At 41.2% G+C, this 26,191-nt stretch overlaps 1 protein-coding gene across 4 annotated transcripts; it reads right to left on the bottom strand.

Moving 5' to 3' along the window:
- zbtb7a (zinc finger and BTB domain containing 7a) lies at nt 1-22,136 on the bottom strand. 4 transcript variants are annotated; one of them, XM_047158109.2, is made up of 4 exons: nt 21,951-22,136; nt 12,651-13,157; nt 11,065-11,894; nt 1-7,079 (listed from the first exon to the last, which is right to left on the bottom strand). In XM_047158109.2, the coding sequence occupies exons 2-4, from the start codon at nt 13,077-13,079 to the stop codon at nt 6,611-6,613; spliced, it is 1,728 nt and encodes a 575-aa protein (XP_047014065.1). In that variant the 5' UTR covers nt 13,080-13,157; nt 21,951-22,136; the 3' UTR covers nt 1-6,610. The 4 variants fall into 4 exon arrangements, with proteins under 4 accessions (XP_047014065.1, XP_017332942.2, XP_047014067.1 ...); XM_017477453.3 differs by lacking the exon at nt 21,951-22,136 and adding an exon at nt 20,847-21,016; XM_047158111.2 differs by lacking the exon at nt 21,951-22,136 and adding an exon at nt 20,655-20,840.
- Between the last annotated feature and the right edge of the window lie 4,055 nt (nt 22,137-26,191).

Genomic DNA, 26,191 nt, shown 5'->3' with positions numbered 1-26,191 from the left:
AACATTTCTTTTCTTTTTTTTAATAGAAAGATCTTATTTCTTAAACCAGGACACCAGACATTTTTGGATATATTTCATAAAAATAAACAAACAAAACAAAATTGAAACCCAACAGAATAAAATGGAACCAAAAACCGGAGGAAAAATGGAATTACATGATTTAGACAATGCACATTTAGTGGTCTCATATACAATACAAATTCTTTTCATCAGCAAAAGTGCAAATTCTCCCAACTCGCCCATCCCTCCGTAGCTTCAACAGACACCGACAATTTAAAGGAATAGGACTTAATTTAAGCTGAAAAAGGACAGGATCGCTACCGTCCAAGCCTGAGATAGTGGGAAATATTCTGCCGCCCCAAAGTTTACCTAAGTGAACTGTTAGAATGTGCCCTAATACTCGGATCAGGGTTTAAAACCAAGACGCTATTGCTGAATTACTGTTTCTGTATGTTTTTCCTGCCTGTCTGCATTTTCTGTAATTATATACACTATATAATCTCTGTAAGGATTTGACAAAAATATTGTATATATTTCTAAGGATCGTTTATTTGTCCCTCTAACCACTGAAATTAGTTTTAACAAGTGATTGAAATCTACTATAGTGTGCTTGTACAAACTAGCATTAGAGTAGGAAAATAAAGAGAGGTCATATGTGGCCTCATATGTGCATGGAAGATTGACACTGTTAAAGATGAGTATGTGCAACTAGACCCTGGATGGGTTTGAGGGGACCAAGGCCACCACAGTACCATTCTAACCTGCAACTTTTTAATCTGTAAATGTGAATTCTGGAAAGACCTTTAAACATATTTACAGCTTCGTCTTTCCAACTAAAAATGTTGTATTAGAGAGCACATCCTGTTTGATGTACTGCTGCTGCTGTTGTTGCTGTGTCTGTCTAAAGATGCATGCTGTTTAGTGGGGCGGCAGTTCAAAAGGACTTCAACCCAAATATTAGCACGTTCAAGTTTTTCTTTCCATGTAGTTTTTTTGTTTTGTTTTTTTGCATTTAAATAAATCATCATGTCCACAATGAGATATATATGTATGTAGGTATATATATATATATATATATATATATATATATATATATATATATATATATATATATATAAACTAAACACGTTAACAAAATAGAAGAAAACAGCAACATTAACAGTAAAAACTGAGGGAGAAAGCACATAAAAGTGCCTTTTTGTTACAATCGCCAACCTGCAAACAGCACAGTGGCTTTGAAAAGCCTACCTTGTTGCCTATTTGCTAACCTCAGGACTGAAGGAAGGCAAAGGGAAAGAAACACATCACTTCTCTTCCCTCAGACCTAACAATGTTTACTCTCCTGCCATTGTTTGTAAGTGGGAATTTTGTAGTTATGGAATGCATCCTGGATTTGTTGGTGGCTTCAAAAAAAACCAACAAAAAAAATCACTCTCTGACACAAACTACTCTCTCTTCTCTGGATATTCTGTGGCCGAGAGGCTGGAATGTAGCCAGCTCAAACTGTAAACTCAGGGAAAGTAGATGTTAATCCTGCAGTGTGATGTTTTTGTCTAATAATCTAACGCTTTGATTCTCTTTTACTTGAGAATGCACATGATAGGCAGAGTATTGAGGGTGGGTGCATAGGTCTGTTTGGTACATAAAATCTTGACATGGACAGAAATTGTACAATAAAGCTTTGATTAGATGCAAGGCAAAAAACTATGGGGTGGTACCAAACCAATGGTCTGCAGTGTTTTTCAACCTGAGAAGCAATTGACTTAAAAAATAGATGATTACCCATAATCTCCACAACAGTGACTTGTGTTCTACCACACAATGACACACACAAGCACACCATGCACTGCTGCTCAGCATCATTTCAATAACTGAAATCACAACAAATCTGAAGCTATCACACGCGTAGGGAGACATCATTCATTCTGGAACATAACAACACAACAACTACCTGTGTTTGTACTAAAACGCTACTCGCCCTCCCCATTCTGTGCAAACCACTGGTTCCCACACCCACAAAGGACTCCTAGTGCAAAGCGCCTGTAAGCAACAGACAGCAGTCTCTCCATGGATGTGCAGAACTACAGCACAAATCTCTCTGTAGCTTGCATATACCTAGTCAGAAATCAACCCTTGGCTTGCTGAGTTACTGTCTAACTCAGATGGGACTGTTTTTAACCCTTACTACCATTCATTCCATGATTATTACAGTAATCTCTGTCATTGCATGTGTTTTTAATGCTTGTCCAGAACCCGACAAATAAATAAAACAAAGACAAATTGATATTTGGATATTACAAGTGACAATTTCTTTTGAAAAGACACACCATTTCAGTGTAGCGTCTATCTAGGAGTCATTAAAGGGAGCTGAGACATCGACCTTCTATGAAGAGGAGTGAAGACTGGAGCTTTTCGCTAGGACTGGGCAAAATGACAAAAATATATCACAATACTTTATTTACATATTGTGATATTTAGTCTTGGTAACAAAGTGCCAGCAAAACAGTAATGCCATTTTTAAAAACAGGGCTTCAAATAATGGGTTTATTTAATATCTAGACAACTAATAATTTAACTAAGAAAAAAAAATATCTCTTAAGTGTATGTACTTTTATATGATGCAACTGATCACAATATTCATGTAATACCGTCATAGTGCCCAACCTTACTTTTCAAAAAAACCTACCATAGCATTGCCTCATATGAACAGCTTCACACGTTCTGGTGTGGTTGTTTATGGGAATGAACAAGAATGGTCCTGATATCTTAAAATGATAAGGCACATTCTTACCCAGTTCCCTCTCCACTTAGTCAGGTTTATACACAGCCTCCCTCAGACTCCTTGTGGACCCATTTATACAATTTTTAATCCCCAGACAAGGCCAGTGAGCTGCTATGAACCTACAGATATGTCAATACTTAATCAGACAGATGTGAAATCAGGTATTTAGCGTTTTATCCAGTTAACAGTTTGTGTTTACAGGCAATTTCCTGAATGCTTTGCCATCATGTGTCTTGTGTTGTGGTTTCACTGACATGTAATATGTGCTTTGGATTTTTTTTTAACCACATTACTTTTTCAACAAGTTATGTTGCTCAATAATGTTGGCGTTATTTGGAAATTTGATCTGATGCAATCATTAGGTTAGGTAAGAAAGAGACAGCAAGCTTATATGAGTTTAAATTTTTCAAGTAATCCAGGCCTTTACCTACTTTGGATTTATAATGATGATTAATAATAATAATAATAATAATAAGGGAGGTAAAGAAAAATAAGGGAGGTGACGCAGGCGTAAATTAGGCTCTGTGTTCATGGAAACTCAAAGGCCTTGCCCAGTTAACCTGTCCTTCTTATTTAAGGACTTTTAGTGCAAAAAATTCTTGCTGTTTCAGCTAAAGCACCATATCCAGTGCTATCAGGCTACATATTACCCCAAACTGAGCCACCAAAAACAATCATCCATCTCCACTATATAAGTTCAAACCCCATCCCTCCCCTATACACACGTCAAATCATACAAGAGCTATAAACTTAAAAGTAATCGCAGGAACAACCCTTGCAGGGTAAAAAGAAAAGACTCATTTCATCTAGTAAACAGGCAGCAAAAGATCACAAAAAAGGACAGTAATAGTGAAAGAAAGAACTCAAGTACATTTCCTTTTCTCAATGATTTCTACTCGACTTGCTTAAGTAATAAGGGATCCTGGTTTTGGACTGTGGATAATTTTCATCACACGCAACTTCACTCTGCTCTATGGATTGACCAGCTGCAAGTTGAGTCACAGAAGGTTTTAGTGTAGGGTTTAGGTTTATGGACAGCTAGAAGCTGTGTTCCCAATAATCAACCCAAAGTGCATTAAAGAAAAACAAAAAAGCCTTGGAATTTCTGGACAGACTGGTCACATAATGTGGGTCAGGACAAACTAAGCTCACTCTGCAGTGAGCACTGCTTAGGGTGTGGCCTTGCAATAGCAACCTTAACCAAACACATCCCTTTTATTACAACCCCTACACAGGTTGTCATTGAGTGAAAATTGGAGTTAGAGTATAACAGGCAGTCTGTTCTATGCACATAATGATATAAACCAGAGTAATGAACTGTCAACTGTCTAAACGGAATATACGTATTAAGAATTACTGGAAGACCCCTGCAGACACGCAGGCACCCAAACACGCATTCTGTCACACACACACACACACACACACACACACACACAAGCATGTAGCCACCCCTCAATGACCCCATTTTGCATTAAGACATAAAGAAAATTGTATACATCAAATGAAAATTTCAAGTGCAATCAGATATAAGGGCAATATCTTCTTTTTAAGGGTGTCTTTTTAAAAGTCTGCTTGTTTTCTAATCAAGGTCGCACACCATTTCGGAAACTCAACATGATAACCCTGCAACGTGTAACTGTATAGATTGTATTTTGGCAGCCAGTCGTCAAAAAACTATAACCACAACAAAGAACCAAGCTTAAGCATCGTGACATAGATGGGTGTCTTTTTTTTTTTTTCTTCTTTTTTTTTTTTTTAGCACATTCTCTCTTTTGTTTCAAAGTACCCGTTTATTATGACAAAAAAGTGCCCTTCTCAGTAACAAAGTGCAATCAAAACCTGCTGCTCCTGTTAAGGTGCAAAGGACTGAAACATTGGGCACAGCACTGCAGCTGCAGCAATGGCAAAGTCGGTGATGATATCTGCCTCGTAAACGGTATTAAAAACTTTATTTTCTAGTCACTGCCACCAGCAATTACACCAAGATTTTCGTTTGTATTCTCCAAATGAGGCAAATCTATGTGAGGTCTGTAAAGTCCATCAAGCACTTTTGGAATTAATAAGATTTAGCTATGATAGCCCCGCTCTCTAATAAAAACATAGGCGACCATAACTGCAGTCACAATGCCAGATTTTGGAGTGAAGCATGTTTGGACGTGCCCACAAACCTGACATGCTGACGCTCCCAGCCCCGGGGATTGAGTCACGTGGCTTAGGATGTGTCCAAAGGACAGTGTTGCACCCTTCCAGAGATCAACACTCACAAAATTAATGGAATGTCAACCCCCTTCTCCCCCGATATGGCCTCCCAACCCAAACAAGTACTTATTGCTCATCTCATCACCTCGGTGGTCCCTTGGGCAGAATGTTGGAACACGTACTTCTAACTTCCCTTCTCTCTTAAGTAGAAATCTCTCATTCTTTCTCCACTGGAATTAAATCTTTAGTAAAGCTGTGCAAATGCATAAAAGGTGCTCATCTCTCTTTCCTTCCTTCCCATGCATGAAAAGAGAAAACATTCTCAGCCTTTGTGCACCGGCTGTCTGTAAAACAGCACCCTCTCTCTCTCACTGAGCTGGCAGACCTTGGCAGAATCATTCAACATCTCTCGCTCTCTCACTCACACATACACACACACACACACAGAGATCACGGTTCATGCTTTGGGAGGGAATTTGCCGATTCCGTCAAGTGCTGAGTTTAGGACAAATTGGATTCCTCAATTAAATGTTCTCATACATTCAAACAGCCTTTCACCCTTTGTAAGCTTCACTCAGGGAGGAGCCTAGAGTGAAGCTGAAGGAAGATATAACCCTAACAATCTGTAATAAACCTTTTATAAAGGGACCAATATCATTATCACCTAATATATACACACATGTATACAATGTAAAGTGTCAAGTACCCAAAACAGCCAATTCAAATTAAAACATCAACAATGACAAAAATAAGACGAGAAAAAAAATAACCCAAGAATTCTAAAAGGAGGAAAAACAGGCGTGTGAGAGGTAAAAGATTCAACATGGTTTTGCTCAGTGGCAAACTGATGACGGTAGTGCTTCAGAAACACAGAACCTCATACCATCTCTTCCTCCCATGGCCTAATAAGATTTCACTTAAACTGTTAACCTTTTAAAAAGATATAACCGTGTAATATTTTTTATAGAGAAAGTAACACTTAAAATCAAACCCCTGTCTGATTCTTTCTGGAACATTTATAAAGAAGGTGCTGCATCAGAATTGCATAATATTGCCATATTGATCTGAGACAATAGAACCTTTTCTTTATGGTATATGTACATATTTTTCACTGCATTAGGGAAAGAAAAAAAAAAAGATTCATTTGTTGCTTCTCCCACATCTTGGATCATTCTTTGTTTACCTGTTGCATTAGCAGCCATGGTCAGCCAGGTGTTTGACACCTTACTTGTTTAAGACAAAGCCCTGTGGACACAATCCAGAGATGAGGAACCTGTTTTAACTGCATAGTAGCTCCATTGTCTCGTATGCATATGGACAAGCGATTAAGTTAATTTAAGAACACAAAATCAAAAATAAACACCCAGAAAGACAGAGACAGCACAGGTGAGTGATGTCAAGTGCTCTTCGCTCTTCAACAGGCCAGTAACTGTAGTTTCAGGTCTCAATGCTGAATGTTAAAGGGGTGGGGGAAACAGAAAGAAAGATGTAAATTAAGATTAGATTTTTGGGACACCCTGATTTGGTTTTTAAAAAGAAGCGTGGAGTTGTAGCTTTTTTTTTTCTCTCAATTGATTTTCTTTTTTTTTCTCTGATTTCTGTGCAACACCAGCACCAGCAGTGTGTAATTTATGGCGTTGTGGCGTCTCTTTGCCTTGCAGTTGCATCTCCTCTAGCCTCTCTGTCAGCCAGTGGGCTGTGTGTGCGGCTCTCTGGAACTTCTTCCATAACAACCACACCGATGCCCTCCTCCTCTTCATCCTCCTCATCCTCTGGATGCAGTTGGCCCCTGGTGGATCTCGGCCCTGTGCCGGTCGGCTCCAGAGGGGCTTCAAGTGCATCTGGTTCTCGTACGCGAGGTTTGCGTCCACGGCGAGATGGGATGCCATTGCAGCCATCCTTCTTCAAGTGGCGGTGGAGATGATCCGAGCGCACAAAGGTCTTAAAGCAGCTGGAGCACTGATAGGGGCGTAAGCCGGTGTGTACACGCATGTGATTCTTCAGGTCATAGTTGTGAGCAAAGGCGGCACCACACTGTGTGCACAGGTAAGGCTTCTCTCCTGTATGCTTGCGCATGTGAACCTTGAGTTTGTCCTGTCTGGAAAAATGCATACAAAGACAAATTTAGAGCAGAAGGCATAACTTAGTTTACAAAAGTCTGATAACTGTACTGAACAATAAATAGTTCATAATAGGTGTTGTACTTGCCATAGGTACAGTAGGTGTCATTAAATTAATATTTTTTTAAAAATAAAAACAAAAATTGCCTAATAGCTGATACACCTAGTTACACTGTGACTCTAAACATTGTGACATCAAAACATTTTATATTATGGTACCATGACGTTTCCTGGTTTTATTAAAATTGTAGTTTAGATTATTTATACTTTTTTTTATTGTTACTGAGGTCTAGATTAAACTCATTTAATTATTAAAGTTGCCAGATATTTATGCTTATAACTATAAAAACAGATAACCTTGGTAATAGTTAAGGCAGCTTCCAATATCTAACGTCATTTAAAAAATAAAGCCACGACCCCACTTTGACATCCACGAGATTAAAATACACTTGGCACTTCCCACCCTTGAGGGGTCTATACAATTACAGTGGGAGGGAACTTTCGTAAATGTTTAACTAAATTGAATGTAGAGGTCCTGAATTTATGATTTCTTTTTCATATGTCATGCATTTATTAAATAATTGTTATAACCTCTCCTGTCTTATAGAATCATAAAAATAAAATAAAAAATGTAGGTTTGGTTGTTGATCTTGCAACATATGTTTGCACCCAGGAGGCACCAGCGGGTCAACTGGGGACGAGAGCCATAAAGCTAGAATCTTTATCTCTAATTTCTCTGTGAGGCAATGAGGAACGCTCAGTGTTCACCATTTGAGCTTGGAAACTCCTGAAGCAGTTTGACAAGGGGTGATATTTTATCAGTATAGTAAAATGCACATTTACAGGGGTTGATATGAGATTACCCCACTCAGAAAAAAGATCAGAAATCAAGGCTGTGAACACACACACACACACACACACACACACACACGCACACATCAGTATCCATAAAATACATTAAAATGTCCATTTTTAGGATTCAGAATTTGTAATTGGGGTTAGTAACGTCATTGGGATTTCAGTTCAATATAAAGCTATAAAATATCAAGCTAAAAGCATTGGTTGTCATCTGAGACATCTCAAGTCTTCTAAAATATTTAAACATAGATTGAATCAAGTATATGTGAAGGAGGGACAGTTTGTGTCCAACAGGTAGTGACACGCAGTGAAAGTGATACAGATTCCCACCAGTATCAGGGCTATGATGTGAGATCAAGGGCAAGGTCTTGTGTTGAAGGACCTCTGCACACATTTTTACCCATATACCCCCTCCCCTTTGTTTCTGACCAGGGCAGAGTACAGCTAAATAAACTACTGTGGCTGGCCAGCCCGGAACTGTGGAGGCTTACTGTACAAACACACACACAGACGCACACACACTTGTGTATATAAACACAAACACACAGACCCATAGTCAAACACATACATACACAAAAACACACACACACACACACACACACATACACACACACACACATTGTTGTCCTGAAACCCCTAATTACATGTGTTCCTAATGTCTAAATTTTAAACGTATCCAAACTCACTGTAACCTACATACTGGCACGCACAGGGAGACACCATACAAACCCATGGGACAGTGTAATAAAGTGGCTCACTGACAGAACTAAATTATTTAAAGGACAGGATTGATTTATTACAGTGTGTGGGAGAAGCCCTGATCAAACAGGATTAAGAGTACACCCCTTCCCATTGCCTGGTGTATTTAGGCCTAGCCAGCACAAATAGTCCCCTGGATATTTTCAGTACAGCGTCTATTTCCAATGTAAGTTCCCTAATTAATTCATTAAGGGGACAGTTTCATGACTGACCTGATGCCCTTTGGTAACAGTGCACGCCATGGTAGCAGCTCAGAAAAAAGGGTCATGTGTACAGGGGGCAATAATCAACATAACACCCAAGATCACAGGTTCAAATATCTCGCTGGCAGAGATATGGCACCAATCTGTAATTCCATTCAATATCGACATGGAGCGGTTTATAGCGGCGTCATCTCTGATAAGAAGCAGCACAGCCATGCCAACACAGCCCACTTTTTATTGGATTCCCCTTGTTAAAATTCCAGGACTTTGTCATGCAGGCTGCCTATCTCTATAAAAGGTTATTTTATAGCTGCTTGCCCCCTGACCAGAATACATAATATCTACCCACTTCCTTGTTCCTTGGCATTTGCAAGTTGGGTTAGTTGATGGTGACATGATTTTGCATGAATTTACAGGATTTTTCTGAATATAAATAAATTCACTTTTAGCCATCAAATGAAAAATACTGAACTTCTGAGCCCTCAGCTCTGTAGTTTGTTGGTGGTCACAGAAGGACAGGACTGGAGGATAATGAAAACTGTTCCTGTGCTGTCCTTGATGTAGATGTAGATACGAACAAAATGTGAGACTATTGGAGATTACTAGTTAAATTACTAGATTTGATATAATTTCAAAGACATTTTAAAACTAATCAAAAATCCTTCATTAAGATACACAGGCAGGTTTAGAGTGTGTACTATGACATACATATGTTTATCAAGTATTCAGCTGGTCACTACAAGATTTCTGATCTACCCAAGTACAAAGAACCCCAACATCTTCAAATTTATAACAAGCCAACTTGCCAAAAAATACCATTAAACATACACACACATTTATATATATATATATATATATATATATATATATATATATATATATATATATATATATATATATATTGGCACTACAGTGTTTAGCAGTGTAAAAGCACTAGTCTTGTCCTATAATGCTTCATGAGATTGGAGAATGATGAGACACAGAGCAACGAATCAGTGACCACACCCCAGTACAGAATCTTTCCAGATCATCCAGGGTCTTAAGTCCTTTCTTGTGTATTTGTTCCTCTCTAGCTCATTGAAGTTTGGGTCATGAGACTGAGGTGACCATGTTAAAAGGTTGATTATCTTCTCATTGTTCCATTTTATATGGATAAACAACCCAGATCACAGCTAACCAACATCACAGATTCTCCATCATCCTTCTCTCTCTCTTTTTTTTTTTTTTTTTTTTTTTTAAACAGCAAACCCACCTTAAATGTTGTCCAAAAGCTCTATTTCTGTCTCATCTGACCACAGAACCAGTTCCAGTCAAAGATTCAGTAGTGTTTAACAAACTCCAGGCACTTATGTTTGTGGTTTTCTTCTGGCACGCCTTGGAGATGGCGTCTAATTGTAGATTTGGAGACACTTTTGTCTCATTTCATTCTCTAATCTTCCCCTAGGGTAATGAATGGCTAAGGGCTTCTGTATCACCCCATATTTATACCCCAGTAAAACAGGAAGTCTTGGATGACCGCTTAAGAGTTCCTAATCAATCAGGTGAATGTAAAGAAGTTATTTTGTTCATAAGACGTTTTTACAATTCTAATAATTGTAAACAATTCTGACATGTTTTGTTAAAAAAAAATTGTATTTTGCTATAATTTAAACAAAAATTAGGACACATTTACTTTAATTAAAGGTGTGTGATTAAAAGTGTGAGATTAGGCTAATTAATAATAATACTTTTGATTTCAGTTGATCAAACAATAAAGATGCTAGCAATGCTATAAGAGCAACCTTAAACAGGCACTTAGTTAGATTACAAGTTGTCCTACATAAATAGTAAACCATACACAATGACTCCATAAGAAATAGCTCCTTTGCGTTGGCTTGAAAGAGAAAAGCCAAAGTAAAAGGAAATATGGCACTCAGCTAATAAAATTTTCATCTTACAAGCTATTTGATTAACAAAAGCAATGATGCTACCAAGTCGCTCCCAAAGAATGCATTTCTTTGTTTTAGTGAGTAACTTTTACAAACAAGCTTGTCCCCAGTTATAAAGTACATATCTGCCCTTTCAAAGACCTAAGAAATCTGTTCAAATGGAAGAATAAACCAGCTGTAACTCTTACAGTTGAATTAGTTGTTCTTTAGCTCACCTGGTGAAGCGCACTTTGCAGATGGCACACTCGTAGGGCTTCTCTCCAGTGTGCGTGCGGATGTGGCGGGGTAGCTTGCCAGCACCCTGGATGACCTTGGAGCAAATAGGGCACTTCTGGAAGGCCTTGGAGCGCATTTTTCTCTCACCGCCGGCATTCCCTGTGCTAGGTTGGCCTCCAGCACCTCTACCTTCTCCGCCTCGCACCGAGGCCCAGAGTGGAAGGGTTGCCTCTTCACGCTGCACACTGTTAAAGTACTTCAAGTAAAACTCCACGTCAGGCTCATCTCCGTCAGCGCCTTCGTTTTCAGCCCCAGCTGGCCTCTCCTTCTGCCGCTCTATAGAGTCCATCATCTGCTGCAGGAGAGCGCTGGCAGGCCCTCGCTCCACCTCGCGCTCCGCCTCTGCTTCCCGCTCTGCCTTGGGCTCGGATTGATGGAGGTAGAAGTGTCCATTCTGTGATGATGGGGCATAGAAGTGTGAGAGTGCTTCAGTGCCATTCCCTCGAGTCCAGATCAGCACATCCTTGGTGTCCTGCTGCTCATCTGGGTCATCCTCCGGGTCTGGTGGAGGGTGCATTGCCAGCCCTGCGCCTGGGGGAGGGAAGTAGTTAGACGGCGTGCCATTGCTGTCAGCGCCGTTGCGATGGCTAAAGTGCAGGTGTGCGGGCATGTCCCTGAGCTCTGGTGTACTGCAGCTGCTGCTCCAGTGCGCCCCCCGCTGGAAGAATTCCAGGTACTCGCGAGCGCGTAGCCGGTTGCCCTGTTCTCGGCTGCTCCGCCCACACGCTCCATCCTCTTCCAGCTCATCCTCTATTCGCTCACTGACCGTCTAAGAACAAAAAGAAGGGCTGTAAAGTTACACTTAGTAACAGGCATGCTTTTTTGTTAAGAAAAGTACTCACATACAGTATAAGGACATGGAAATGTACACCCACTGCATGTATAGTGTATGCACAATGCACCATGGACAAAATTTTTTATTGTTTCTATGTATTCAAAAAATATATATAGAAAACCTATATACTCAAAATTAACTTGTAACTGAAGTCTAAGGGCAGTTGTTGAGGCAGTTAGTAAACATTTCTGCAAACTTAAGCAGAATTCTAAAACCACAAATGTTTGTAAATTAAGCTCTAAATCTATAAAAATGGAGCTTTAAAGAAGGAGCTACATTTTCAGGGAAAATAATTTGTCATTTTACACTGGCATCATATAGTCAGGCATTTTAATATTTAAAACCATATCACAGGCACAACTGACCCATGACCTCATTTCCTACCTCATCTTTTTTTAATTTCAGATCAACCCCATATTATCTAGTATTCTTCAGTCTTTGTGCTTTTAAACAATTTTTTTAAAAAAAACAGAAATCCCCAAACTGAATTAACAAAAATAATTGACAAATTTTGTTAAATAACTCAAATTTAACTGAATAACAAGGAACAGTTTGTTGTGCACAGTAAAATATGGAATATTCCTTTTTCTCACTTTATCTCTCTGAAAAATGAAGTATGTAGGATGGTCTAGAAGCTACCATCTCTACTCAAACATAGCAACTCTTCCTTCAGAAAAATGGTTGACCCACCGGAAGGGAGAGCACTTTGGTGTCGAGCAGGTGTGTGCAGACGTCTTGGACAGGTGAGATCTCAAGCAGACAGGCGGCACTCAGGATGTCGGCTACACTGCTACGGCTTACGGTGAGTGTGGCTGTATAGGCGAAATCCAGCAGCGCAGCAAGCGCCTCAGCACGCACAAAGTCCAGTGCGTAAACACTCTGGCGCTCAGCAGCCAGGCCTGAGGTAAAGAGTTTGTGGAAGTAGGAGCTGCAGGAGGCTAGAACCGAGCGGTGGGCTGGGAACTCACGCTCCTGTACCACCAGTAGCACATCACACAGCAGGCCGCTGAGCCGCTGCCGGTTCAAGCCTTCCAGCAGGTCAGCGCTGTGCTCAGGAAAGGGGATGCCCACTGGGCCCTCCTCTGCTTCGCACGCCCGCCGGCCGGCCCCCGACGACATCTTCCACCAGCCTGCCGTCGAGCCGCCAATCGCAGCCGCCGCCCGGGTCTCCGTCCTGCCGTCTGTCCGTCTGCCTGTCTGTGAAGGAAAATCATGATGAAGTCTAAGGTTTAGTCTAAGATGCGGTTTTGTAGACATATGGAGCAGTCTTCTGTTATCAACTGTTAGAACATTAGAGAAGTGAAAGAATAGGCTGTGATTGGTCAGTTCTCTGTCTCTGCTGGTCTGCAAAAGGAAACTTATTTTACAATTTTCAGTACGAGAGCTTTTGCAGATATGTGGAGTAGTCATGTTTTTGTATCACAAACAGAAAAATTCTTATAGAGACTAGTTTAAGACTAAGACTAAAACTCCAATTCTGAAAAAACAAACAAAAATAGTCATTTGAAAATTCAGTTCACCCTGTACTATATTGACAAAAATATAGTGACACATTTATTAACACATTATTTGATGTTTTACTTTGTAAATTTAATTTGTTTTGAAAATATACACTCATTTAAAATCCGATGACTGCAACACACTCCAAAAAAGTTTGGACAATCGACTATTTACCATTGTGTAATAACTTTTCTTTTAATAACACTTAAGTGTTTAGGCACTGAACACACTAGTTGGTTAAGTTTAGCAAGCGGAATTTTCCCCCATTCATCCATTATACATTTCTTCAGCTGTGCAGCTGTACGGGGCCTTCTTTGCCTTATTTTTCACTTCATAATGTGCCTAACATTCTCAATCGGAGACAGGTAAGGACTGCAGGCAGGCCATGCTAGCACCATGCGCTTATAATCTGGGCAGAATGTGGTTTGGCTTTGTCCTGTTCTGGATGGCAGCGTATGTTGCTCCAAAACGTGTACATATCGTTCTGCATTAATGCTGCCCTCACAGATGTGCAAGTTCCCCACGCCATGGGCACTGACACACCCCCATACCATGACAGACGCTGTCTTTTGGACCTGACGCTGATAACAGCTTGGATGGTCCTTTTCCTTTTTGGCCTGGATAACACGATGGATTTTTTTTCCAAAAGCTATTTGAAATGTTGACTCGTCAGTCCACAAAACACGATTCCACTGTGCTACTGTCCATCTCAGATGATGAGACCAAGCCCATTGAAGTTGGTGGTGCTTCTAAACAGTGTTGATGTATGGCTTCTGCTTTGCATAGTAAAGCCTTATCTTGCATCTGTGGATGCAGCGGCGAATGGTGTTGACTGACAAAGGTTTAACAAAGTATTCCCGAGCCCATGTCAGGATGTCCATTACAGAATCATGACGGTTTTTAAGACAGTGACGTCTGAGGGATCGGAGTTCACGCACATTCAGAAGTGGTTTTCTGCCTTGCCCTTTATGCACCGAGATTTGACTGAATTCCTTGAATCTTTTAATTATATTGTGCACTGTAGAAGGTGAAATACCCCAAATCCTACAGATTTGTCTTTGGGGAATGTTGTTCTCAAAGTATTGGATTATTCTCTGATGCATCTGTTGGCAGATTGTTGAACTTCGACCCATCCTTGCTCTTGAAGGACTAGGCCTTTTTTGGAGGCTCCTTATATACTATGATTAGACGACTGCCTCACCTGTTTCACATCACCTTCTTATTTCAACTTATCACATTGCTATTAGTCCTATATTGTCCCTGTCCCAACATTTTTTGGAACGTGTTGCATGCATCAATTTCAAAATAAACATTTATCTTAAAGAATCTATGCAGGTGATTAGATAAAACAACAAATACCTTGTCTTTATACGTTTTTTTGTTTAAATACAAGTCAAAGTACATTTACACATCACTCCTCTTTGTTTTTATTAGCATTTTCCATACTGTCCCAATTTTTTGGGAATTGGGGTTGTAATTTGTGATTAGTCAGCAACACCTCAGTAGTCTACTGAGATAGCATCATGCAAATTCTGAGAATGGAGTAACTGCAGTTTCTTGTTCCTCTTCTACTGACAGTTTTTCTTACTTCAGACCAGTTTCTTTCTAGAATCTCACTTCCTTTTGAGGCAAACCAGACTTTGAGTTATTACAGTCAAGTTGCCAATGCAAATGTGACACAGACAAAGAGAAGCAAGCAGATAGTGGTGTAACGGTTGTTTTTTATTAAATCCATCAAGTCAAAAGACCACTGATTGAAATGGCATTGGAAGTTCAAAACAATGTAAGTTAAATAGGATTATTAATGTTACTGAAATACATAAGTAAACTAACAGTATATGCAATGCACCAGTTCAAGGATAAGACACTTATTATCTTAAATTCTTAGTGGGTAAAATGTGAACATTATTCGGGAACGTGAACAGTATATGTCATTTGCTTTACCAACACACAATTATCTGGAGGTAATGTGCTATACTTTAACTCATTCATAATGTTCATACATAATCTACTTTATTACATGCTATATGGGGTGTACTACTATGACTTTTCAAAGTTTGCTGTGATGGAGCTTTGGGTCCCTTAAATCATAGCTGGATGAGTGAGGGCAGTAGGTCTTCTGTTTCCATAGGCAGTGGGAGAAGACACAAGAAAAAAAGAGAAGTGAGCATGTTCAGGGCAGAGTGGTGCACAGAACAGAACTGTGCAGCGTGTGCACTCAGTAGTGCACACAGAGGGCGAGGGGACAAGGGACTGCCGAGGATAGGCCAAAGTGGAAAAAAAACACACTAGAGGAGGAGTAGGACACATGCACGGCTGTGAGGGAATGGTATTAAATAGGGAGGTTGTCAATCCGGTCTGAGCCGGTTACCCCACCCTGCACTGTGTGCCAAGTTTCAGGAAAGGCCTGTCCCCTTGCTCACGTGTTGAGGGGAGATTAAAATGATCAAATGTAGCCTGGGTAGGAATGGGAGGGAGGTGGAGAGGGGTTTTGCAAGGTAACCCTCTTCGATTTGTCCGTTCAAACGCGCAGACACAAACGAAAGCCAAGCCCCTCCTCCATCTGGCAAAGCAACCCAGCAGGGGGTGAGGCTGGTGGGGGATTATTCTCTATAGGAGCAGCATATTCAAAAGAAATTCCTGCTTAACCTGGGCACCCCACCCTCTGCTTTCCACACGCCCTCTTGAAAAAACTGCTTCCTACCTCACCTGGCACAATGTCATCACACTGCAGAGGTCACTCTTAGGTAAAGCACAACCCTAATGCTCTAAACAAACCTGTCTGCTCAGCCCATTCCACCCTAGGCCACATTTCATGCCACACAGTATTTGATTTCTACATTAACATTACATTACTTTTTTAGCTTCTAATTATTATGAATCACAATAATACATATGATCTAGGGCACATATGCTTGTTCCATACATACACTACGATATAGAACACCTTAGGGATGCCATTCTAATAATAGGTACACTCTATTCGTTACGATCTTACATCCTGACTGCTTGAACAGTAATGACCTTCAGCTGATCTATCTTTCTTCTTTAGCTTTGGCACAGTGATGGGCACCTGCATGTTCAGCTTCCATAGCTTGCTCTTTGTTTTCTCTTTGAGCCCTGATAAAGCCTGGTTGACCAACGCTCATTTCACTATCTCTCATATGGTTCATTTGAATACACTAGGGGAAAGATCAGCCTAAAGGCTGGGAGTAACGGACAAATGCCTAGCAAGTTTTACCTGGAGAGGGGAGTAGTGGGGGTGAGAATGGTAAATTGAGCTACACCACCTAATTCCAGCAAGTGAATACCTGTAGTGTGAGAAGTCAGGAACTGAAAATCAGAATAAGTGAAAGACCATATACGTTCCATAAAGAGACGTCAGAAGTCTTCAGCTAGATGTGCTTCAGCAAGGAGGTGAACAATCAAAGTAGTTTTCCCTGTCCCAGAATAAACCCTACTTGAGCTGAACGAAAGAGGAAACACTGCAAACAAACCTGATCCTGACACCTTCTCATGGCTCCAAACATTCCTCATCATTAATTCATGGCTGCTGGTGACGGGGGCTGTGCCTTGGCCCCAGTGACTCGCTTGCAGGCCTCTCAGCCAGCAGCCGCACGCACAGCCCGCCACTGCTTTGCAAGTCAAACCACAATTCGCTGCAAGTAGCCACCCCCCACCCCTCACCTTAGCCCAGGCCTGTCTGCCGTGGCCAGGACACAGAGCAGTTATCAGCATCGACTGTTGGAATAAATTTTTTGAGAGGTTTGACACTCCTAATTACTTTGAGTAACTATAAACCTGTGTACTCATTTGATAGTTGTGATAACACAATGTTTTGTGTCGGTAAGCAAATAAATTTTACACTACTAAAAAGTATACATTGTATGTTCATATAATAGAGAATCAATCAAACGGATTTTACAATGCTGTTACACTGACCTCTTGTCTGAATGAATCTTCTAGATATAAAGCTTGTGAAGGATGAGCTTCTTTATAGATAAAACTTTTTAATATATTCAGTGATTGCTTTGTTAGTAGGCTGATACTTCTCACCTAAAAGGACTGCATGATGTACATGCCAGATCAGATTGTATATTTAATCAACTCTAAACTCAAATTTAATTTGAGTCTAAGTTGAACACGTACCATACATTCCAGTAACAAACACTGACTTGTGATGACAAAAAGCAAAACAGCCATAGGTTTTTCTGAGAGAACAACATATCACTGGAGTTCCTTCACTGGCATATTTCACTTCTTTTTTTCCCTCTGCATTCCACCAATCACCTTTTACAGCATTCACAACACACCGGTTGGAAGAGTTTGAGGTTAGGACTAAAAGATTATTAGCAGATAATCGGAAATGCTTTGGAGAGAGTGTATCTAGTTCCAAGAAGAACAGGATTTTGAGCAAGGACGTGCTCATTAGTCACTCCTGCCAGCAGTATTTAGGGAAGCCTGATTGGTTGTGTAGCAAGCAGGAAGTGGGCGAACAACTGGTAAAACTGGAGTTATGATGTTGGGCTGCTTCACTTGCTCTCAGTAGCTTGCCAAAAATCCAGGCTCACAATGCCCCTTTGGAGGTAATGGGTGAGGTCGTTTAAAAATCAAAGTACACAACCTTTGAGTTGCTATTCACTCAAGGACAACTCACTCCAGACTTTAAAAAAAAAAAAAAAAACAGTGCCTAACACTGTATAACCATACATTTTCTTTCAAACAATTTAGTACACATTATATAGTTTATTTTAATTGAGAAAATCAATCATCTGTAGGTCCATCACATTGCTCAGTTAGTCGAGAATGTGAAGAGGAATGGTTAAAGATCTCCTTTTGAACTAGTGACAGCATGTTTATGATTCTCCTGAACTGGCCGTGACTTTATCGGGAGGTTAGACCCAAGCGTGCAAATGTCGGACGCCCCCTCAGAGTTTGACCAAAGTTTTCCAGGCCTGATTCCCTGCATCTGGCAGCTGGCTGGCTTCAGTTTTTGTGAGTCTTTTGGACTCTGTGGCCAAGCTTACAGGAAACCAGTGAAGAGAGACCAAACAATGTGATCCCCTCACCTAAAATGGCAGAAAAGGCCTCAGAATGCAGCTCTGCTGTTTCCAGTGCCCTTGTGTAGTGGCCGTCGCCATGTCTCCATCTCTGCTGCAGAGGCCGGCAGAAAGGACGGAAGATGACTTCCTGTGTGACTCCTGTGATGGTGTAACAGAACCCACTCTGTTATCAGATGACCAGCTCTCCCAGACACTGCACTGCGCTCGTCCGCCACCAGCCCACCACAGCTTCCACTTCCTCCTTTTCTGCCTCTGCTGAGGAGGCAAAAAATGCACCTCCCACCCGCTGCCGTTTTATTATCCACAGATCTCGCAATGATTACGCAAAGGTAAGTGTGTCAAGGACTCTCCTCCACACGCCTCGGAGGCCGAGCTCCATAATGGCGAACGGGGGCGGGTGAGAGAATAACCTTACAGCAATCGGATTCCACATTACTGTAAAGGAAACTAAGAAGTAGGCCTTGCCCGACTTGTCGACAGACCCACTGCAGATAAGGACAAGTGGAAGAAGGCTCTTTAAAGAGTGCAATGAGACCATAATGAGATGAGTTCTCTGATTACCGATAGGAAGGTTAGCTCACTGCAGCCCATCTCCCAGCATCAGAGTCTCTAATTTGATCAGTTTAAATATGCTTCACAACAGCCCACCCAGCCGACTGCCCCCGAATGAAAACTATATACAGAGCACACTGGCTGCCTACTGGAATTGCTCCACGGCACAAATGTTCAATTCCAGTCAACTCCAATTTAGCAAATTCCTTCACTAGGACAGTCAGTCCAAAACAACACATGAATACATGTCCCAAACTTATATATTTGAATACATGTGACCAACTTGTATATGATTTTGAATTTTCTAAATATGAGGGAACGGAAAATCCTATCTTTATAACATATGCAGGCCCAATTTTCCATAAAAGAGAGCTCTCGCAGAATGTAGTTAAGTTGGAATGGCACACAAAAAATATCTAAATCATTAAAAATGTATAATTGAATTTTGATGTAGTCACATTATTCATAAAAACCTGAAATGGAAATGAATTTCATTGCACACAAGATACCAACAAATCTCTATTTCAGGTAGACAGGTCGGGTGTGACAGTATACACTATATCTGAATAAATCCACAAACTATAAAGAGGAAATACTCCCAGCAATCCTCCATTTATTTTATATAAAAGAAAGGCAACATTAATGTTTACTTTATGGGCGGTTGTCTTTGTGTTCCCAAACACTCACACACATATACACTCACTCGCCAAGTTTGAGATCGAAGGCCTCGTAGCATTCCTAGGTGAGTGCCATGACTCAAAATGACCCCATGGCATAATCTACCCAGATAGAAAGTACACTCACTTAAAGTGGGCTCAAATATGTGTCATTCACACAGCAACTAAGAGACAATAAAGAGAGGCCTCACCCCTGACAAGACAAGGCGCCTTTTCTGTGTATTGTTCAGACACTGGGCGTCATCAGCAAATAAAAATACCCCTCGTGCCCTCCCTGTACCCGCACCAGCCAAAACGAGTTAAGCCAGTATGGGCTGGAAATTATCCACATACATCCTTGAACAAAAAAAGACGGAAAGAGAAAGAGAGAAGAAGTTTCATGCACAAGACACCCAAAGCAGACTGCTGACCAAGCTGAAGTCATGAGACACTACCAAAAGACCCTTAGTGACAAGCAACCACTGGGTTTGGGGTTTGTGGGGGTTGAGCTTGAGGTTTTTAAAAAATGAGGAAGGGTTTAAACAGATACACATCTTAAACAATTCACATCTGCCAACAAAAGAAACAAAACAGTCACAAGGTTAGAGGGTAGTGAAGTTTTTCACAGTCATTTGCAGCGTATCTCATACATAAGCTGAACATTTTCTAAACAGTTTAACAGTCCACTAGGGGTGCCACATTTCTTCATGCATGCCAGATGTGTCTACTTGAAGACCATGATAATGATCTAATACTGTGTAATTCATAAGTAGAACTTTCTTATAGTCAGATCACTTCTGTTTATAAACATCAATGTCAAGTTTGAATGAGATTAATCTTGACACCCCACAGACAATATTTAGAAGAAACAGTCATTCTATGCAAAGTTAAAGTAAGCTGGATAATAACCTCTTTGGCCATACCTTAACGCAGCAGGCCTCCGTTTTCCATCTCTACTCCATCTGCAACTGGGTCAAGTGTTCTCAGCTCAGCTAAGCCTAGTGCCCCTCTATCTATATCTCTCTCTCCCTCTCTCCTAAAGATCCCACTGCTATCCTGTCTTCTCCACTCCAGGCAGCAGAGAGAGTGAGATTGCATTAAGAAGGAGATCTTACCAGCCGGGCAGAAATGTGTTTCTCTCTGTGGGCCAGCTTAGTGTTCTCTGCCTGCCTCTGTGGCTGGGCAGGATCGTGCCGTGGAGTAACTGCAGTCGGCAAACTTCCGAGTGGCCCTAGTTACACAGGCAAGCCCTTGCCTGATCCCACACAGGCAGACACCTACTAACTCTAACTCTCCCCCTTCCTCCTCCCACCCCCAGCCCTCTTTTTTCAGCCCACTGCTTTGGCTTCATTTCCCTCTCTGCGATTGGCTTGACAGCTGCTCATTCACCACACCTCCCCACTGGGATAGGCTGCCGGCTGTTCCCTTTCCTGTATGGCCAAGGGCAAGGCTCTCTGGGATGTGGAGTTCTATGGAGTTACTTTGACTGCTTCTAGGCCACTGCAATGGACTACAAGTCCCAAGCTGTCCACTCTCACAAACCCCACAGCTCTGAGTCCTGGTTCAACGTAAGCACTCTGAGCTGAATTATATGCTACGGTGTGTTGCTAGCAGGATGCCAGGTATTAAAAGTACAGAGACCAGCCATCAAGCAGAGCCAGGCTGGAGACAAAATAAAGGAACTCACTGAAGCAAATGCAAGCACTGCAATTCTATAATGTCTCAAGCGTACCCGAATAATATAAAAACTCACACACTCTTGACCTAGGACTTTTTAACAACAATGAAATATAAAAACAAAATAGCAAAGAGCAGACACAAACAAATAATCCAGACACACAGAAAGCTATAATCCATCACAGCTGATTCTATTTGACAACTTTAAAGTAAGCCTGTCACATGCCACTCTACCTTGTATGACAGCATTATTTTTGGTTCCTCCTTCCTTACACACTGCCCCTGTCTTTCTCTTTCGAACCACCCAACCCCCCCCAACACATACTCAAGCAAACTAAGAGTGCTTAAAAAAACTGAAATAAAGTTCAGCAAAACAATAGCAATAAATATAAGGTGAGGCAAATTAGTTTCAGTGGCAATTCCTTTCCAACCCCTTTTGCCCTCTCTCTGCCCCCCTCCTTCATTCCTTTTCCTTTCCTGACGACAGGCCCTGGAAGAGATGGCAGGGGAACCAGGAGGGGGAGCGCAGAGGTTCAGCTCACCTGTGATGGCCGTGGTGCTGCTTTTGTGGGTTTGCTTGTCCCTCCTCTCCTCCTCTCTTTAGCTCTTTCTCTCTCTCTCGCTCTCTCTCTTTTTAGCTGTCCCTGCTTCTCAAAGCCTTGTATGCGCTAAACAGGCAGCAGTAGATCAACTCAATTCCCTTCCTGGTTTCTGGAGGGCAAAGAGGTCCCTCCCTTTCTCTCTCTCCCTCTCTCCCTCTCTCTCTCTCTTAAAGAAACAGCATTCTCCCATGCCGGTGTCCTCTTCACCTCTCTAGGGAATACAGCAAAATTATATTACTGTGTGACAGGGGCAACAATCAAGTGGGAGCGGGTAACATAGGATACAAAGAAACATGCCATAAATTTTATCTGTTGAAGTTTTGCAACATAATGACATTTACGGTGAGCGAGCATATGCAGGGTAATCATGATTGCAACCGTCCTTTTCTTACTGGAGTGGCTTTGAATGTGTGTTCTAGGCACACCCACCCATCCCACAGCCTGAGGTCATGGAGTCCCACCCCAGAAACAAGCCTTGGCACATTCCAAAACACTCAGGGTCTGCCAGCAACACCCCCCCCCAACCACACACATACACACACACACACACACACACACACACACACACACACACATGCACACACACGCACAAACACAGCTCTTACACTTATGCAGTTCACAACATGCTGATTCTCAATGGTCCCCAATAGAAGGTGCTGCTCATCTCCCATCTATACCAGAAGTGCCATTTTTAATAAAATTATTATTATAAATTGGTAGATTAATCAGCACCAGCACTTTAATTAACAACCAGAATTCATACAGCTCTGCAAATGACAAACTGAAATCTTCTACCAGAATCATATTAATTACCTGAAAGTACCCACTGAACAAAGAGTTTAATTATCTGAATTGTCATCATTGTACCAGTTGAATGTGGAAAGACATTACACAGTCATGGGTAGAAATGTTACTTTATGTACCTTATGGAGCTTATGGATGATGTTAATACAGCTTGACATTGACTGGATGAGTAAGACCTGCTCCATTAGGCCAAAAGTAGAATACAGCAACTTGTTACTAGGGGGTGGGGGACCCCAAAAGACAAATCAATACATTTTGGCCACAGAGGGCACTGCCAACAGACCAGTGGGAAGAGAAGCATTCTCATGAAGTACTAATAAGACACTGTGGGATTCCATACAGTTTGAAATGGTTTCCTTCAATAGAATATAACAAGCCAAATAACAGCAAAAATCCTGACCACAGAAAAAGCCCCTGCTCATTTGTTCAGCTCCCTAAAGAGCAGATTCATATTAGTGCTTTTTAGTGGTAATGTTAGATTTAATTTGATGTTAAACGTATTTGAAGCTGTCATCTTTAAGAATAAGAATGCTTTAACAATAACGGAATACTCCAGTGTGTATTAAACCTTACCCCTACCTACACATCAGAAACATATGTGCAATTACCACAGTGAAGAACCTGGAAACATTTCCTTGTACTGATAAATGAACACAAAATCTAGTAATTCCACACACACTTCCAATTGGAATAACTCCAATAAGCACTTATGAAAACACATTTTTGTAGTGTTCTTTAACAGATTATTTAGTTCAAGTCCCAAATTTGAATAAGTTTTCCTTTAAAATACAAGACTACCTTTTCAGGAGGAATTATTTTATTTCACCTATTCAAACCACCAAGGGCACTGAGAAACACCTGGGTACCTACCTGTGCTTGTATGCATGAATGCCTAGAACTTCCAACAAAGTTACAAATTGATTTATGGTGTATTATTTCCAATAAATATTGCTATTATACAGCCATCTTTCCTTTTCTTCTTCTTTCATCATACACATTAGACTACATTGCGCTATCTGCAAAACAGCTTGTGACTGCCATTGGAGCTACAGGTTCCATGTCCTCCAAAGATGGTGATAAACCTCCTGTAGTGTCCATTATGAGGAATGCTGAGGAATTCCATGGTACCCTATAGCCTTGTGGGGGTTTCCCTTTTTAGCATTGCTAACCTAGTTAGCTTCAGTCACTGCACTACTCTGTGTGGTTGTAGCAGTAACTGTTCATCCTTCCATGATCAATTCTTTTGGCACCATCTCCTCTGAGTATTCACATCTCCCCGATCAGGCATGTGCATATGTGCTTCTAGTATGATTGATTCAGTCACCCTCCCCATACCATGTGGTCTCCCTGAGCCTGCAAAGTGAGCTGGATTCAGCTAGCATGGTCCAGTTGATTCCCTGGCTACACCTACAGCAAACTGTTCACTACTGAGCATGTTTCTGTCGCTGGATTGGTAACACAAAAATACAGGGACGACAGTCTGCTTTCTTGACTATTTCTTGACTACAGCGTACCCAACTGACAGATTTAGACCTGAATCTGGACCAGACACCACACACTAAACAACCAGCCATTCGTAAATGGCCACATCTGGAAACAACTGAATAGAAGAATCTGATAAGCAACCCAAATTACTTTCTAGGCATATGGGCAAACTGGCAGCAGACATGGCTCAGCTGAAATAGATTATTCTGGAACTGAGTCCAAAAATATGGAAGCTTATGTCCCTCAGCAGAATCCTCCGTGTAGCCCAGTGACCAGGGCTACATGGAGGCAACATGACTCTCAAATGCTATGTCTGGGAGGTGTTTCCAGGCTGATAATGACACAGGAGTTGAACTGCCATGTTCAACTCCAGCCCTAATACTATTTGAACATGAGTCTATTTGTGCAGATGCAGTGACCGATACATCAATGGTCAAGACACCACAAGGTTAGAAGGGTCACTGCCTTTCATGGATGCTTCTTACTTGGGCCCATCTATGATTAGCAACTCACCTAATGGAACCGTACAATGGACTGTATAATGATTGACGCATATGCCCAGGAGAGTGGTGCCTGCAGATGTGTCCAGGTTTGGCAAGGAATAAGTGATGCCAAGCTGGAGCCAGACATCCCTCTGGAACAGGATGCATTTGCCCTGCCATCGACTGCACACCTTTCTGCTGTGGCCTTGTCACATTGCACAGATTTCAGCAACTAATCTACAAAGTCCTATTTGTGGCTCTTGATACTCAAATCTGCTCTGCCCTGAGCAAATCTACTCCCAAATGGATAATAAGATTTGGCACCCCTGCAAGAAGGCGTGTGGGTTTAGCAACTTGGGATAAAGCTTGAACTGAGGATCAAACAGTCCAGGAAACACACCTGAATGCAATAGTCCCCAGTACGCATGCCTTGTATGCATTTGCACAAATAGTGCACATCTGATCCAGTGCACTGCACAATTTCCAAAATAATAACCTTTCTTCAGGGAATGTTAGGCAGCAGAAAGTCCCCATATGATCAAATAAAACCTATTCTGAACTTTTGAAAGGGACACTTCCATTCACCACAATTCCCACTAAAGCCTAGTGTGGGAGTCTTAGTCCTCCTGGTGCTGCAGTCCCTCAAGGCTGTGCAACATATAAAACTGATATGGGTGTCTCTAACAAACTTCCTTTTTGCAAGACCTTGCAGCGTTATGTGAAGCCAAATCTGTTGAGCATTTTCTGTTCTTTCCAGTGCACACTGTACTTAGACCAAACAGTGGCCATCCAGTCCTCTTTGTCTGCCACGGAGGAACAATATGAGTGGCTCCCTAGTCTAAGCAGAGACTGGCCTACTGGGTGATGGATGTGATGACATCCACGAGAAGTGTCTCCTTCTCATGGGCATTACAAAAAACTACTGCTAACTGGGAATCATCGTGAACCTTCTCCAGGTTAATATCTCAGTGAGTCCTAAGATGGGTCAGTCCCCCCCCACACACACATACACGTTTGCTAGTGATTCTCACTGCTCCTGGGATTCAGTGAACCAAATTTAAATGTGTGACTAGTCTTATGGGTTATCAACCTAGAAATGTAAAAACAGAGGGCTCAGTTCAGCCACACATCACACAACAATACCACAAAACATTTATGCAACTAGCAACTATGATTTACGTTACATAACGTTGTTTTATAAATCCTTATTGACAGAATTGCTCTTAAATGATCTTTAGACCCCCATTATAAGTTAGTTTTGAATAAACAATATTTTTAATGTCCTTTGTTTTTTTCAGTACAGGAATATGTGCCATATTTCTGTTAGTGATATCGCACATATAACGACAAACATGGTGGATAGAGATTATGTTGTGAAAGTGCTTAAATATTTCTTTAATTATATGAGAT

The sequence above is a fragment of the Ictalurus punctatus genome, chromosome 10 (assembly GCF_001660625.3).
Source record: "Ictalurus punctatus breed USDA103 chromosome 10, Coco_2.0, whole genome shotgun sequence".
NCBI classification, from domain to species: domain Eukaryota; kingdom Metazoa; phylum Chordata; class Actinopteri; order Siluriformes; family Ictaluridae; genus Ictalurus; species Ictalurus punctatus.
The sequence above is the reverse complement of the archived record's forward strand: the minus strand, read 5'-3'. Positions and strand labels throughout refer to the sequence as shown.